This window comes from Colias croceus, chromosome 1 (assembly GCF_905220415.1).
Source record: "Colias croceus chromosome 1, ilColCroc2.1".
Classification (NCBI taxonomy): Eukaryota; Metazoa; Arthropoda; class Insecta; order Lepidoptera; family Pieridae; genus Colias; species Colias croceus.
The window spans coordinates 10,586,114-10,602,629 of NC_059537.1; the positions used below are offsets into that span (position 1 = coordinate 10,586,114).

Here is a 16,516-nt window from a genome sequence, read left to right on the forward strand (position 1 = left end):
AGGACGATATGATAGTGTAAATAACATCTGAGTCTTTAAAAGCTTCGCAAAAAATGTTCGATTAGCAAATATAGATATATTTATATCCTATCACACTACATAATATTATATTTTAAAATTCTGAATATAAATACCATTTGTTTATTCAAAAATACACATTTTTAAAACAAGATATTATCTTTGGAACTTTATAACATGGAATATTTCAAACGACGTTTTTACCGTTATAAATAAATGAAAATGAATTATGTATCTCGCAAAAGGCACTGAGTTTTGAAAATGGGATAAAAGTGAACCCACTGTTTACATTAAGGAAAGCGTAGCATTGCTTCTGGAGACTTGTTTTCAGAGGGTAAATATTTCCCGAGGCACTTTGTGTTTTAAGGCATATATGAAAAATATATATGGAATATCTGAAGTGTTATCAGTTATCACAAACATTCGAAAATGTTAAAGGAATATAAAAGCTTTTTGAATGAAACATGTTTACTCAACATTATTTCGTGAGTATTGGCTTTGGTTATTTCACGCTATAACTTTATTACTTTTGACGCAACAACTTGTATAAGACTCCAAATTTTCATCGATGTAAACTACAATTGCCAAATCAAAAGTTAAAACAAATACGATCATCGTGATGTTTTTTTTGTATCGCTCTCTTTTGTACTTCCACCCTTAACTTTCTACATTACAGGTACATCTTTCATAGGGAAAGAACAATTTTATATTGTGTGCTTAGAAAATACATGAGCAATAGTGACCACCACACAGGTTTGATGGTCGGAGTAAAATATTTACACGTCGAAACAATATAAAAATTAGTAATGATTACATAACGTAACTATGTATTTGTATACAATATCAGTATTTAATAATATCTTAAAAGGAATGACATACGTAAACACACCATAAACTATCTACAAAATAACAAAAATTAAATATAACAAATTCTATAAATTTTCTATGAATATAATACATAATTATAATAATGTATAAAGATAAATTATTTCAGTGCTTAGAGTGTGCAACAGACAAAACTTTAATAAACTATACTTTGGAATCTGAGTTAATCAAAACAAAAGTTATTATTAAAAATTATTATTAAACTTTAAATAATATAACGAATATATTACAGATCTGAAAAATTGCACTATTAAATAGAATCATCATATTATAACATACAATTTAATTAATCACACTAATTAAATTTTGGCTTCATTTACTGTTATATATCTACGCAATAAACTAATAAAGGTAACTACAATAATACAATAAGTTATGTTAGAAGGAATGTTACATACGAGACCATCCTAGGGTGGGATCCATTACGGTACAGTCAGAGACTTGTAAATACCGGTTACTGAAACAGTGCTCAACTAAAGCTTAGTAGTTATGTTTCAGCCTTATCGTATATTTTAAATTGCCTGATGATGCACTATCAGAAGTCGGTTGACTTATAACAAATTTAGCAGTACAAATTGATTTATACTTTTTAAACTTCTCTGCTAAAACGAAGGTTTTCTTCCTGTGACAATATACAGCTTTAACCTTGTTTCTTTGTGCCATCTTATCGACGAATTCATTTCTTTCTATGAAAACCCACGGCTGCCATTTTCGACCAGTTAAGTCTGGATTATAAGATTTCTTTTTATTTTCAGAACTAGCATAATGTGCCCCGTTCTCGTTTTTCTTAATAACTACTTTGGGAATACTGTGTTTAGGTTTTTTGTTTTTTTCTTTGTGCCTTTTAAATTGAATTTCATCAATACTTTTAAGGACATCCTCAAACTTTGGTTTAATTTTTTTAGGAAAGTCGTGTCGTATAGGATTACTTATATTATGATTTATTTTTGGAATGTGAGGTTCATCTTTAGCCCGTTTCAATTGTTTTAATTTATTAAGACTTTGTTGAGGTAATGTTAATTTTACTTTAAGATCTTGCGTCTCTTTTAGAGGAGGGATATATTTTTTAGCAGCTTTGGTTATAAGAGGCCTATAGTTTGATGTATAATCCTTGATTTCGCTAAAGTTAAAACTTAAATCGTTCGAAATGTCCGGTACGCTATTTATTTGGGATACTCTGGATCCATTTACGCTCGTTATTTTAAGTAAAATACTAGAGCTTTTTTCCTCTGATGTCGTGGATGACACTTCGGGTGAACTAGATGTCGAATAATTGATATCATTGTCTTGATTTTCAGATGATTTATATTCATCTAGACTTAAATCGCAAGAATCTACCACGCAATCACTATCTTCTTGCAGTTTTTCGAATGCGTTGCTGTCTAACTTGTTTTCAACATGGGCAAAGTTACATTCATATTGTGAAGGACTTTTGTGAATTTGATTTTCCTTGTCGTCTAATTCTTTAATATCATGACTTATAAAATATTGTTCTGATTGTGGTAGGGTATTGCATTTTGGGGACATAGATTCTTCGTCCATTGTAAATGGAGAGGCTACTTTATTATTACAGACTTCTTGTCCATTTTGAGATTCAATGTCGACCAGTGTTTTATTAACGTCCATTTGAGGTGTTTTATATAACGTTTCAACAAGTTGGACGTCATCCATACACAAATTGTCACCATATATCTCTTTTATTTTTAATATATGATCAATTTCACTATCAGAACACGTGCTACTTTCATCGTCATTTCCATCCCTAGACAAACTTTTTGGTGAAGTAGGTGCACTTATTGTGATGTCTTCAGCAACATCATCATTAAAAACTGTTTCCACGCAAGCTATATCTTCCACCCAAGTGTCACGAACTACATCATTTTCTATAGGCTGCAATTCATTTGGTTCAAAAACATCCGAGACAAAGTTCTCAGTACACGAAGTTTCTTCAGATTCATTAGAGACGCATAAATTAAGGATAGCGTCAGCTGGATCACAAAATGCAGTCGACACTTCTGTGAAACAGATTTTACTGTTATCATCTCCATCTTGAGCAATAACGTATTCGTCGTCGTTATCAATTAAAATAAATACATTTTGATTGTTATATATTGCAGAGATAGAATTTCTTCTATTATTCTGGATGAAAGTAGAGAAATCTTCATGTTCCTGAGGCTCTAATATTGCCTCAGCCGTGAATTTTCGTCTTTTTGGCTCTTTTAATATAGAATGTTCAGTCGAATCCATATCAGTATACAATACAAGAGCGGAATCTGATAAGGATCGTTTTAAAGTACGACGGTTGGATACTTCTGGTTTTGTGTTTTTAACTTCAAAACGTTGCGTTTCTTTAATTTCATTCGAATGATTACAGATATTATAATCATTTTCTGCGGAATCTCCAACACATTGTTCTTTATAATTGGTTTTATCATCACAAGATTCAGATTCCAATGGTAAGACTGATGTTTGAAAATTGTATGTACATTTGTCAGTTATGATATCATCCATTTCTAGTTTCTGCTGTTGAATATCTTCTACGTTGGGCCCGTCCATAAGTTTTTCATCCACAACATAATCTATACCTTTGTAAATACCCTCATGATACATATCAAGATTTTGTATACGCCATGAAAAATATTTACATGTAAAGTATTTCTTTATTTTAATCCGTGTATTCCCCATTTTGATTTGATTAATTTCAGCAGCTCCTGGTGCTTGAGATGAGACACCTTCTTTAATTTCAAATTGATCTAAAGTTGTTTTTGGAGATAATTTGTCAACTTGCTCTATTTCTTGACTGCTAATATAATATGATTTTTCTTCAATCTGTACTATTTTTTTGGCGTCTTCTATTCGTTCAGTATTATTTAAGCTTAGTTCAACTTTAGCAGTTTCAAGCATATTTATAATTGAATCGCTTTCCACTATTCGTTCAGTATTATTATTTAAGCTATGTACAACTTTAGCAGTTTCCAGCATATTTATAATTGAATCTCTTCTGGAATTGTTTGCTATGACGCTATGTGCGCTATTTATGGATGAATCTAAGCTTATATTAATAGAGGTTTGGATCTCTTCTTCATTTGATTGGGATAGTGAAGAAATTTCTATTGTTTTTTTTTCGTGGTTTTTTATTTGAGACGTTTCCGTATCTTTGCCATGATAAGACAGAATATTTAAATTTTTTTCGCATTTTACATTTTCTACATTAAATATTTTTTGACAGTCAATAATATTATCAGAACTAATATTATTTGTTTGTATTATATCAGTTTTATTTTCGTCATTAAATACATGATCATTGTTATTTAATTTCATTATTTTTGGTTCAATTTTCATCGAATCTAACTTACTCGACGGTGATCTTATTGTTGTATTTGATAAAAATTGTGTGTTATCTATTTCGAGTTTATTATTTTGTGCCATACGTTGTACATTTTGCGTTGTTGTGCTTTCTGAAAATTGCTCAGCTATATCTGGTGGTAAATTATCTTTACTACAAACTCCTTCATTACTGTTTACATATGTATCATGTAATACGTGACTTTCTTTAGCCTTGTTATATGAAATAACTTGAAGAGACATATCCTTATGGTCAGACTTTTCGGATACACATAAATCCATTTGAGTGTCAGCTTTGGCTGTGTTCTTTACGAAGACTGTACATTCCTTTTCGACTTCTAAAATTTTAGGGCTTGGATTTTCTTGAGAGTTATCTGTTTCTAATAAATTATTAACAACGGACGCTTTAGTTAGACAGTTATTTTGAGAAATATCTTCGTTCCCACGCTCATCTTGTTTCGTTTCATCATTAGAGTCGTCACTCATTTTATAAAAACTATTTTTAATTATTATATATTCATTATTAGTTTGGACGAAATTCGACTGCGCTTCGGTTTTTGAATCTTCATTATAATTGGATTTTTCCTTCTCATCCTGATTGTTTACGATTAACTCAGTATTTTCAATTATTAAATGGTCTTCATATTCTGTTTTATTTGTATTCATAGTGGCATTTAAAGCTGTTATATTCTCATTTTCTTCCTCCACGATTAATGGTAAATTCAATACAATATTTTCTTTTACATTTGAATCATCAATATCAAGACAATCAGTGATTTGCAAACTTGCTTCAACATTTTTATACTGGTGTTCTTCCCTTAGCATATCGTCGTTTATATTCTCATTATTTTGAATGTCATCAGCATTATGTACGTCTGTATTTGTTTTTTCATCCGAAATAGTCTGTAAGTTTATATCATTACAAGACGGCAAACATAAAGGTATATCTGTATCATATTTATTTTTTATTAAATTGGCATCTGAACTATCATTGTTGATATCTTCTCTTACAGGTGAATTTTCTAATGATTCAATGCCATTATTGCACTTTACTTCTTGGTCATTTTTTTGGATATGCATGTTATTAAGTTCATTTTTACTCTCTGTGCTATAATCATGCTTCTCACTTATCTTACTAAAGCTGAAATCAATTGCTGAATTACTACAATCGTCATTTGTATGAACAGTTTTTAAAGGTGAAGGTCTACTCGTTGCAATAACACTATCTGTTATACTCATTATAACATCAGTTCCTTTATTTTCTTTCATAATTGTTGTAACATTAGTCTCAAACTCTTCATGCTTTCTGTTATTATCTGGATTTTTTATTATTACACTGTCGGTTCGATTCATAGCAGAGCAGTGACCAATATCATCAGAAGAAAAGTCATATGTTTTAGTTTTACGATATTTACTCAATTTTGGAGTCGCTCTGTCAGTAACAAATTTGGGTTCGGACTCAATTGAATTGGTAGAAAGTGTTGTATCTGAGTTAACAATTCCCGGTTTGTTATTATTAAATTTGTTAGCATCTATAAACTGTTGATTTATTTCAGGAAAATTGAGTTCTATATCACTGTCTAATCGAGGCAAAGAGGCAAGACATACACCCGAATTACTTTCTAGGTCTTGAAATATGTAATTACTAGTTTTCATTATGTCATTATTTGAAATGAAAGGCGAATTCATTTTACAGCTTGTTGTTGGGTTTTCTGACTTATTGGAGAGCACTGATGTGTTGCCTATACCCAAGTTAATAACCTTTTCTATTGCTCTTTCATCTAATATATTTTGTACAGGAGTGGCAACCTCTACATTCAACATTTTTGGGCTACATGGCTTTATTTCAAAGTTACATCCTACTTCTTTGTGAATAACTGATTGACTTATTTTAGCTTCAACATCTAAGGGTGAAACGGGACGTGGAAGTTGTGGGGGTTGTTTTACTGAGGGCTTTGGTGACATCTGATAGTCTCTCATGATTGTTTTGCTTTGTCTTAACGCAGGGGATTCAACCAGCTGCTCATATTGATCAAGAAGTTCGATACTGTTGTAACCCTTTATATTTTCAGGTAATTTTGAAATTTTTTGAATATGCTCATATTTTGATAACTCTTCAGTTGGTATATTAACAAGCCCAAGAACATAAAGTTGCTCTTGGTTACTTATTGTCTCAGAAGTTTTAGGAAAATTGTTTGAATTGCTAGAGGCAATATTACCATCAGTTGCTTCCTCTTCACCTTCATTCCACATTTGCAAAAATTGTCTGACATTAAGATTTTTCTTATCTCCAACTGAATCTGACCTAGATGCTTGTTTTGGAAATTTCTTCATATTTGAATTGTAGAAATTCTCATGTTTTCTATACATTTCACTTTGCATCCTATAGTTTCCAGAATCAATGCTTCTTCCACTAGCTGATGATGATTGACTTACATAGCCACAGTCTTCTTGTAGTGTTTGCATGGCATCATTGCTTGTGTTGGATTCTGCAGGTGATATTACTAGTCCGGAAGGAGAAAATTGTAAAGGATGTCTTAATAAAGGGCTATTAACATGTACATTCTGGTCTACACCTCGAAAGTGTACATTGTCAAATGTTTTCATTGTTATGTTGTCTTTTCTGTACATATATTGTGGTGGCATATTATATGGCATATGTCCGGGGTGGATGGGTAACACTACATCATTTTTAGATCCAGGTGGTCTATTTGCATCAGGATAATACATATTGTCAACAGGAGGATACATTTTGTTTCTATTATTTTCGTACTCCAAATATATTTTATTATTCATATCATAAGGCAATTTATTTGGTGTTAATTGTTTAGCTGATAACTCAGATGGGTGGGTGTACATTTTGTTTTGAATGCAGTTCCCTGGCACTGAACCGTATGGAGGAGGAATGTATTGATTATGGTAATGATTAAAGTTTGTTTGTTGGTTTGATCTTTGGTATGAATCTAAAATTGGTTCCGCAATTCGTCTCATAGGAACTTGTGAATACATGGGATAAGGGTGAGGAGGTATACTTTTAGATAAATCATATTTCTGAGGTGGGTAAGGTGCATGTGGGTGAAATGTATTAGGGTAGTTATTAGGATAATCGTACCTGGCTTGAGGATACCTTTCCTTTATTGTTGGGTATGGCTTGAACCGCATGTTTCCTTCTTGGTAGAGACGTTCAGCATTGACTTGAGCAGCATCATCATGATGAGCTCGATGAGGCCTTAACATTGGTCTTGGGGTTGTAAAGTTAGATAACTCAGGATACTGATAATACTCAGGTGCACCATAAGGCCTTGTGGGTCTTGTACCGGTACCGTTTGCCCACACATGGGGTGGAACATTTCTTGCAAAAGCCGGGTTCACACTTGTTAAAGGTAAGTCTGAGTTTCTAATACTTTTTTGTCCATTAATTGGATTAATAGTATAAGGCACATCACAATACTTAAGTTCTAATGGCATATCAACTTTAGAATTTTTTGAGTTAGAATCATCTATATTCTTAGATGAATTATAGGAAGGCGGGACCATGATACGCTGCATATTTTCTTGAAATGTTTGCCTTGGTGATATGTTCCGTACTTGTTGGTAATCTGGTAATTTCTGTGTAAAATTTGGTTGATGTCGGTAAACATTTTCATTGCATGACCATGGATCGACTGATGCTTTTTTGAGATATACATCGCTGGTAGGGGGCGGTGGCAATACTCTATCGGGGCCTATAATAGCACACGGTCGCGTGGCCTGCGATTCCACTTTACCCAATGAATTTGATCCAATATCTTGATATGATTTATTTCGATTTGATTGTAGCGGACTGCTACTTTGGTTGTAGCTTGCATTTCCATCGTTGATTGGCGCACTTAGAGCAGAGTCTGTTCGTAAATCTTTAGCGTCCATGGCCATGATGTTTAATACAGAAATTAATCTGGTTTCTTTGCATCTTTTTAATTATGTTCTAGTACACTTCACGTAATAAATCAGTTTTGTTTCTCCAATCAAAGTATTGTTCATTCTGAAAAATAAACAAATTATCAAACACATACACATTCATTGACAACTGTCAAAACACTGCCACATAAGCTTTATATCTAAAACTTTAATAAGCACATGAATTAAAACTTAATTTCTCGTAAATATTTCTCGTACTTACCTATAACAAGTATTAAATTTTAGAAAACATCAATATTATTTCCTTGGAGACACCGATTTATTACGTTCCTTGCACTTCTGTCGCGTATAACAACGTATTGCTAGTTTGTAAAAATATTAACGTAGATTAAATTACCCTTAAAAAAATAGCTAATTATTTGTATGTTAAATTTATCTATGAATATACACATATAAATAAATGATTGATATATTTATATCCACTACTAATTATAATATTATTTTTTAATTAAATAAAACACCATAATATGTAAGTAAATGTTACCAATTATAGATTATTGATTTCCTATAAATGATATTGGTATTTTTATTTAGATTTACCATTTTTCATTGTTGTTATAAATAAGATAAGCAATCAATTTATCCCTTAGATCATTATTTATCCGTCCGTATTTAATCTTAATTTGAAAATATTTTAAAATAAAGTTCAGTCAATTCTTGTCAAATGTCAATAGTAGATCTTCGCTACTTCAAACTTTGAAGTTTGAAGTTGAAGTTCGCATTTTAATCTGTGTTCGCATTTATTTCACGTTGGAACGCTACATTTTTAGATTTTTGCGCTACATCCAAAATTTGCATCGTCCTACTATTTTCTTCATTACGTTAAATTATTCTTGCGATGAAATATATTTCGTTTAGTTTAGTAATATCTTTAATTTTTGCTGTATACGTTATTAATACAATATGGAATTTAGCTGAAATATTTATACCGCCCGAATGTAGTCGTGGCGAAAGATGTTTTTCTTCGTATTTATCTTCAAATCCTTTGCAACATTTAGTATTGTATACTTCTGTAAAGGAATATCCTTACAGAAATGGATACTCTGAAGCAGCAGTAAATAAAGTTCACACTTCCCTAAGGTTCGATTATCGTAAGGCAGCAAAGATGTAAGTTTCATAATAAAAAATATTCCTATTTAATTTTAAAGTTCGTAACATGAATAGGATGTTCATCATCACACAATGGTCTCAATGAATAAAGTTACTAAGTCCATACTTTTTTTAGGGTTGTGAAATTAAACATACCTCGCAGTACACGAAATAATGGTTCACTGTATATGCATGCTGTATTACTGGACGAAAATCGCCTATATGATGATTTTATTGACATATTCCGCCAGGAAGCAGTACATACATTGCCACTCATCACATTTATGGAACCCCAGGCTGAAACATTTAATCTTTGGCAAGGAGTATGTATGTCTTTATAATTAAAGTACTTCTTCATATTTATAAAAATTAGACATTAATAACTATATTTATTGAAATGTTCAATAATCAATTTTCAGAAAGATGAAGAGGAAAAACCTGTCAAGAAGATAAGACCATATGCACATATTTCTACAGTAGCACCATTGTCGATATTAACAGATAATTTAAATCTTCCATCCACAAAGGTTCCTGGTGAATTATATCCTTACATGAAGTATGTTCCAAATAATAGCAAATTAAATTTAAATGTTACACTTTTATAAAAATACATGTTATAAAAAATTTCAGGATTCGCAAAGATAAGTTCCTACCAATAATTCATCACAATGTTTTGAAGTCTCGAATCTCTGATTTAGAATTATTGACAAGTAAAACTACAGAAGTGAATATAACTGTAGATGTAGCACCTACATCTTATGGAGTGCTGCGGCTTGCATTGCATGTGAGACTAGCCCTGGAGCAGTTGAAAGGTCTGGGTTTCAGTGAGAAAGATGTGGACGATGTTAAAGGCATATTCGCTGATACAAATTTATATCTCCTGTCTGCAACAGTCTTGATCGCCAGTTGCCATGTGAGTTTTATTAATATTTTTTTTTAACTTTTTCACACTAATAGAATAGGGTTTTTTTATGAATAGAATAGGGTTTTTTTTATTAATTATTCCTAGCACAATAATATTCTGAGACTACTCTCAGATTGATTGTTACAGTAACAAATTTATTCCTCTTGTCTTACTGATACATATTTGGATAAACATTAATGCAAAAATATTACATTAATATAATAAAAAATTTATTTGTTTTGTAGGATATTTATTATTATAGTCGAGCCAATTTAATAGGCAACATTTGACGTCTATCAATTTTATCTTCGAAGAGATGTAACTTGTATAAAAACATCGATTAAAGTGAATTAATCGATACGGATTTGAAACATTTGTCAATCGAATTTATTAATTTATGATGATTTTTATTCACAAGTAATCAATGCATTTGATTCTAGATGTCAGATTTCGATTTTTAGAGTAACATCTGGTATTTAAAAAGAAAAAAGGTTTATTGACACAAAATTGTAGCGACGTCAGTTCTTCAAGTCAGAAATTGTTTATTATGTTTAGAATGGTTTATCAGTAAAATGAAATCTTAAAATTACTTCTATCGGTCATTATTATTATAAATATGTAATCATAATTTAAAAAAGTTAAGCAAATGTGCAGTTCTAACAAAACGAAATATCATGTTATTCTATGTCGTCGTTACTAGGTTACGTTGTTGAATTTTGTTGAACTGTCAAATGTTGCCTATTAAAATGGCTCTACTATAATATAATAATAAATATCCTACAAAACATCCAGTTTGATTAATGAGAGGTTCCTCTTCAAATAGGTATTGACAAAACAGTCAAAATAATTATTAGTTACAGACATTTTTTGTATAACACTGCCTAATTTATATTCATATTTTTTAACATACACATTGTCCTTCAATGTGCATGCTTCATTATCTTATTCCTATGCTCAAAATGTTCTATGTAATTTTTCATTACTTGGTGATTTTTATTTCCTAAATTTTATGTTTTATTTGTTAAATATATTTTTTCTGCTTAATTTTTTTTTCTTTATAAAAATAATAATTATACAGTCACACATCAGACCATGTTATATAATTTTTTTTAACATAATACCTATCTAATATATAAAAATCAATGCCACTTTTCGTTGTAATTCCATAACTCGAGAACGGCTGAACCGATTTCGATAATTCTTTTTTTATTATTATATTCCTGGAAGTACGAGGATGGTTCTTATGTAGAGAAAACGTAAACATGTACCACGGGCGAAGCCGGGGCGGACCGCTAGTATTATGTAATTCTTAAAATTATTTAGCTATTTGTTGAGCGGAAATTTTGTTTATTTCAATGGCTCTATGCAAAATTACTTGTTTAACAATATATGAATAGAATTAATATTCATTTGTCAACCTCAAATGTGTTAACATCTTATAGTCCTTTCCACCTAAGATGATTTCTGTGACACATCGATTATTGACACGTGTAGAGATGTCTTTATTGAAATCGTATCAATTGTTTCCGATAATCGATAATATTTTATATGGAAATGAAATCGATTTGAATAAAGTACCAAAATTAGTTTTTTCGGCATTTCGCCAACAATTAACTAAGGAAACTTAGCAAACAACAGCAAAAAAAGTCAACAACAACAATTAGTAACAATAACAGAATAACACGTAAAATATCAATATAAAAATGCAACTTGTATACAAGGCTGACGCACTCGTACAGACGATTGAATCGATTGAAAAACGATCACAAGATGGGCGCCGATTATATGTACACGAATTGCGTAGGTATTATATTTTTGTGTTATTTTATTTTATTTTTCATTATAATAAACTAAACAATACTGTTTTTGATTTATAAGCTTAAGATGTTTCATTTTTATATTTTTGGTATTAATGCCGCCATAAAATAAAAATACTATGCACTAAAATTATTTTGGCGTTTTAAACATAAAATACGTAATTCGGAACACGACGAAGTGTCACAGGAATCATCCTACGTGAAAAGGACTATAATATATATAAATCTCGTGTCACAATGTTTGTCCTCAATGGACTCCTAAACCACTTAACCGATTATAATAAAATTCGCACACCATGTGCAGTTCGATCCAACTTGAGAGATAGGATAGTTTAAACATGTAAGTACCACGGGCGAAGCCGGGGCGGACCGCTAGTAATATATTAAATTAGTCACATGCATACAAAAGATTGTGCTTAATTATATTACACTTTATGATAATACACTCACAATGTATTATGCTATAAACATTATCTTTCGAATAAATATTTGTCTAGATTTCATACCATTATAATACAAGAATTTAAGTTTTAACTGATAGAATAGATAGAATTTAGAGACATAATACACAACTAATAAAATGTCCTTAGATATTAATTTTAACTGGGAAGTTCTTTAAAAAAAAGATTTATCCTTTCAGCTCCTGTTCGATTTCTTGGCGTTCAAAAACGACGTATCATTCTGGAGAAGCAAACGGTCACTAGCCGGCTTGTCTGCTAGGACGGTGTTTTGGCGCGCATTTTCCCAACTTGTTATATTCTTTTACTTGGTTGATGAAAAGACTTCATTGTTGGTGCTAGTGCCTGCTGGAATCAGTGCTGTGATAGAGGTAATAATAAAATTAATTAATAAGGGTCAGAAATAGAAAAAGAAGCACGAGAGCATTGCCAGTCACCCCTAGGTTTTCTAACTTTTTAAGGAGCTTTTCGTGGCATACAGTGTCAAAAGCTTTTTTTAAGTCAATGAAAATGCCTAATCCGAAATTCTTTAAAATCTTTTTTAACAGATATTATAATCAGGGGCCGTAGACAAAGTAACAATTCAAAAACGATAACGAAGTTAGAAAAGGCAAAAATGTATGGGATTGACATACGCCGCGTTAGATCACGTGGTCTATCTAATGTCAATTCCATACATTTTTGCCTTTTCTTACTTCGTTATCGTTTTGTAATTGTTACTTTGTCTAAGGCCCCTGTTGTTTTGGTTTTCTATCTTTTGTTAATCATCTAAAAGGAAACAAATTTAACTAGTTTAATTAAAAAAAAAGCGTTTGTGTACTTATGTAAACGCGTTAGAAGTTATACTTCTTTGGCGTATGGAAAAAAATACTAGAATATACAACTTGAACATAGTTATCAATTTTCATACCACCTAGAACTAACTTCATGCTGTTAAATTTAGGTGTCGGTGTGCGCGCGCATCGTAAAAATTCACTCTCATCATTTTTCTCCATCGCGCCAAAAGAAGTATAACTTCAAAAAGTAATTAAAAAATTATTAATACAATATTATTTTGATTAATTTTATTTTATCAGGCTTTTAAACAGTTGGATCGACTCTCAAATAAGATTTTAGACCCTAATAACTCAAGTACAGGTGTGAAGTATATACTTTTCTTTGTGATTTAATATGAATAAATAGATTTTTATTTATTTCTTGTATTTTTAGGCGTGGAAAGTGACGAAAGTGCTGCACGTGCGCGTGTCGGTGTCGGGGTGGCGGGTGCGCGTGTGGCGCGAGCGGTCGGCGGACGCGGGCGAGCGCAGCACGGCGCGCGCGGACGCGGAGGCGATGCGCTACCTCGCGCTGCTGCTCTACCCGCTGTGCGGCGCCGGCGCGCTCTACTCGCTGCTCTACGAGCCGCACAAGAGGTGACAGTAGAGCTGATGCGCTCTGTCAGTGATGAAAAAAAAACGACGTGTGGCACTCGGGGACTGAAGCGGTAAAGCTATTGCATGCTATGCCTTCAAGCCACACCTCCGCCCGTCGGAGTGGGGAGCGTGAGGTTTTTCGTTACGGAATTTCTCGATTCGGTCTCCGCCCTCAAGGTCCGCGATAGAAGCTATGCAATAGCTTAAAAAAAAATTAGGTTGTCCGTAAAGTCGGTTTACTGACGATAGTTGAACGTGACAACGTCTTAAGGCCGATTGTGCTTCTTTGTCGCTCGTTCCGCGCTCTCGCTTGCACTTCAATCCTTACATGGAACGCCTCAGAGCCAGGTAAAGCCGCATGAGTCATGTTTTATTGTGCGTGCAGCCGGCTATATCGAATTATAAGACGTTGTCACATCAAAAATGTGTGCGTGTACTGTACACACGTAGGAAGTGAAACTTCTTTATGACCTTATTTTTCAAAAAATAATTTACTATATGCAACTTTACAGAAAGAAAAGAAAGAAAAGAAAAAGATGGCGCGTAACAGAAAAAATGTCACGCGTAACGAAAAAATGTTACACTAAATTTTTTTCCAATCCCGATAATGAAGTTTCACTTCAAAAAGTTAATTTATAACAGACAATGTGTCACTTGCTGCTGTCTGAGATCCAAAACAATTTTGTAAGAGCAGGCGCGCTCTACTTCCTGCTCTATGAGCGCAGAAAAGTTTGCTTGAACAGACGCGCTTTACTATCTGCTTAGAGCTCCAAAAATATTTGTTTAGACTTGTTCTTGTGTACACATATTACTTTTTTATTAACAGCAGACGCGCTCTACGTACTGCTCCTAAAATAGCAAAAGTATATTGTAAACATAGATAATCCATGTAAGAGCAATTAAGTTAAACAAATTTTTCCATTCCAGCTGGTACTCATGGGCGTTACACAGTGTAGTGAACGGTGTATACGCGTTCGGTTTCCTCTTTATGCTGCCCCAATTATTCGTGAACTACCGTCTCCGCTCGGTCGCGGCTCTCCCGTGGCGAGCTTTCATGTACAAAGCGTTCAACACGTTCATAGATGATGTGTTCGCGTTTATAATAACGATGCCCACCGCACACAGAGTAGCCTGCTTCAGAGATGACCTCGTGTTCTTGGTGTATCTGTATCAGAGATGGTGAGTGTGATTTTGAAATGTTTTACTTTTTATATTGGTTAGTTGGTTTAATCATAAAAAAAACTGTGTGATGTTTGCATAGAAGTTTGTAGACAGTAAATAAGACATGCAACTGTTTTGTATTTTTCACAATAAGAAAGAGAGTTGAAATCATGGTACACTATCTGTCTTTCTCTAAAAAAACTCCTCTTATAAATTTAAATTTATAAAGGATAGAAAAAACTCGATCACGAGGCGGGACTTGAACCCGCATCCTTCGCGCCATTCACACACATTTTATAAATTTATATTTATAAAGCATTTGAATGCCATAAAAACAAAAAAAAAAAAAAAAAAAAATATAAATTCAAGAAAAGGTCGTGTTCCATCGTTACAATATTGTATTCACTGAAAAGTGCTTCATATTGGTTTAAATGGTTGTTAAATCATCTCAATAGATGGCGCGCGGTGTGTCCCTTGGGACACATAAAACTGAAAGGATAGAATAAATTCGATTGCTCGGGCGGGTCACGAGTGGCTGAGTTGGTTAGGCATCCGCCCCGGAATGGCGCGAAGGATGCGGGTTCAAGTCCCGCCTCGTGATCGAGTTTTTTCTATCCTTTATAAATTTATATTTATAAAGCATTTGAATGCCATAAAAACAAAAAAAAAAAAAAAAAAAAAATATATAAATTCAAGAAAAGGTCGTGTTCCATCGTTACAATATTGTATTCACTGAAAAGTGCTTCATATTGGTTGAAATGGTTGTTAAATCATCTCAATAGATGGCGCGCGGTGTGTCCCTTGGGACACATAAAACTGAAAGGATAGAATAAATTCGATTGCTCGGGTGGGTCACGAGTGGCTGAGTTGGTTAGGCATCCGCCCCGGAATGGCGCGAAGGATGCGGGTTCAAGTCCCGCCTCGTGATCGAGTTTTTTCTATCCTTTATAAATTTATATTTATAAAGCATTTGAATGCCATAAAAACAAAAAAAAAAAAAAAAAAAAAATATAAATTCAAGAAAAGGTCGTGTTCCATCGTTACAATATTGTATTCACTGAAAAGTGCTTCATATTGGTTGAAATGGTTGTTAAATCATCTCAATAGATGGCGCGCGGTGTGTCCCTTGGGACACATAAAACTGAAAGGATAGAATAAATTCGATTGCTCGGGCGGGTCACGAGTGGCTGAGTTGGTTAGGCATCCGCCCCGGAATGGCGCGAAGGATGCGGGTTCAAGTCCCGCCTCGTGATCGAGTTTTTTCTATCCTTTATAAATTTATATTTATAAAGCATTTGAATGCCATAAAAACAAAAAAAAAAAAAAAAAAAAAAAATAAATTCAAGAAAAGGTCGTGTTCCATCGTTACAATATTGTATTCACTGAAAAGTGCTTCATATTGGTTGAAATGGTTGTTAAATCATCTCAATAGATGGCGCGCGGTGTGTCCCTTGGGACACATAAAACTGA

General features: G+C 32.9%; 2 protein-coding genes across 3 annotated transcripts in view; one reads left to right on the forward strand and one right to left on the reverse strand.

Moving 5' to 3' along the window:
• Positions 1–1,096: 1,096 nt before the first annotated feature.
• Positions 1,097–8,502, reverse strand: LOC123691238 (protein PF14_0175-like). The gene is made up of 2 exons (XM_045635544.1): positions 8,408–8,502; positions 1,097–8,269 (listed from the first exon to the last, which is right to left on the reverse strand). Exon 2 carries the CDS (start codon positions 8,158–8,160, stop codon positions 1,384–1,386), a length of 6,777 nt encoding a protein of 2,258 aa, XP_045491500.1. The 5' UTR covers positions 8,161–8,269; positions 8,408–8,502; the 3' UTR covers positions 1,097–1,383.
• Positions 8,503–8,976: 474 nt separating this feature from the next.
• Positions 8,977–16,516, forward strand: part of LOC123691700 (cleft lip and palate transmembrane protein 1-like protein) — a 31,085-nt gene continuing 23,545 nt past the window's right edge. For both annotated transcript variants that reach the window (XM_045636236.1, XM_045636228.1), the window contains exons 1-7: positions 8,977–9,312; positions 9,431–9,617; positions 9,714–9,850; positions 9,925–10,207; positions 12,656–12,844; positions 13,683–13,885; positions 14,813–15,064. In XM_045636236.1, the coding sequence (XP_045492192.1) occupies positions 9,044–9,312; positions 9,431–9,617; positions 9,714–9,850; positions 9,925–10,207; positions 12,656–12,844; positions 13,683–13,885; positions 14,813–15,064 (1,520 nt within the window). In that variant the 5' untranslated portion in view covers positions 8,977–9,043. The remainder of the gene's footprint in view (positions 9,313–9,430; positions 9,618–9,713; positions 9,851–9,924; positions 10,208–12,655; positions 12,845–13,682; positions 13,886–14,812; positions 15,065–16,516) is intronic.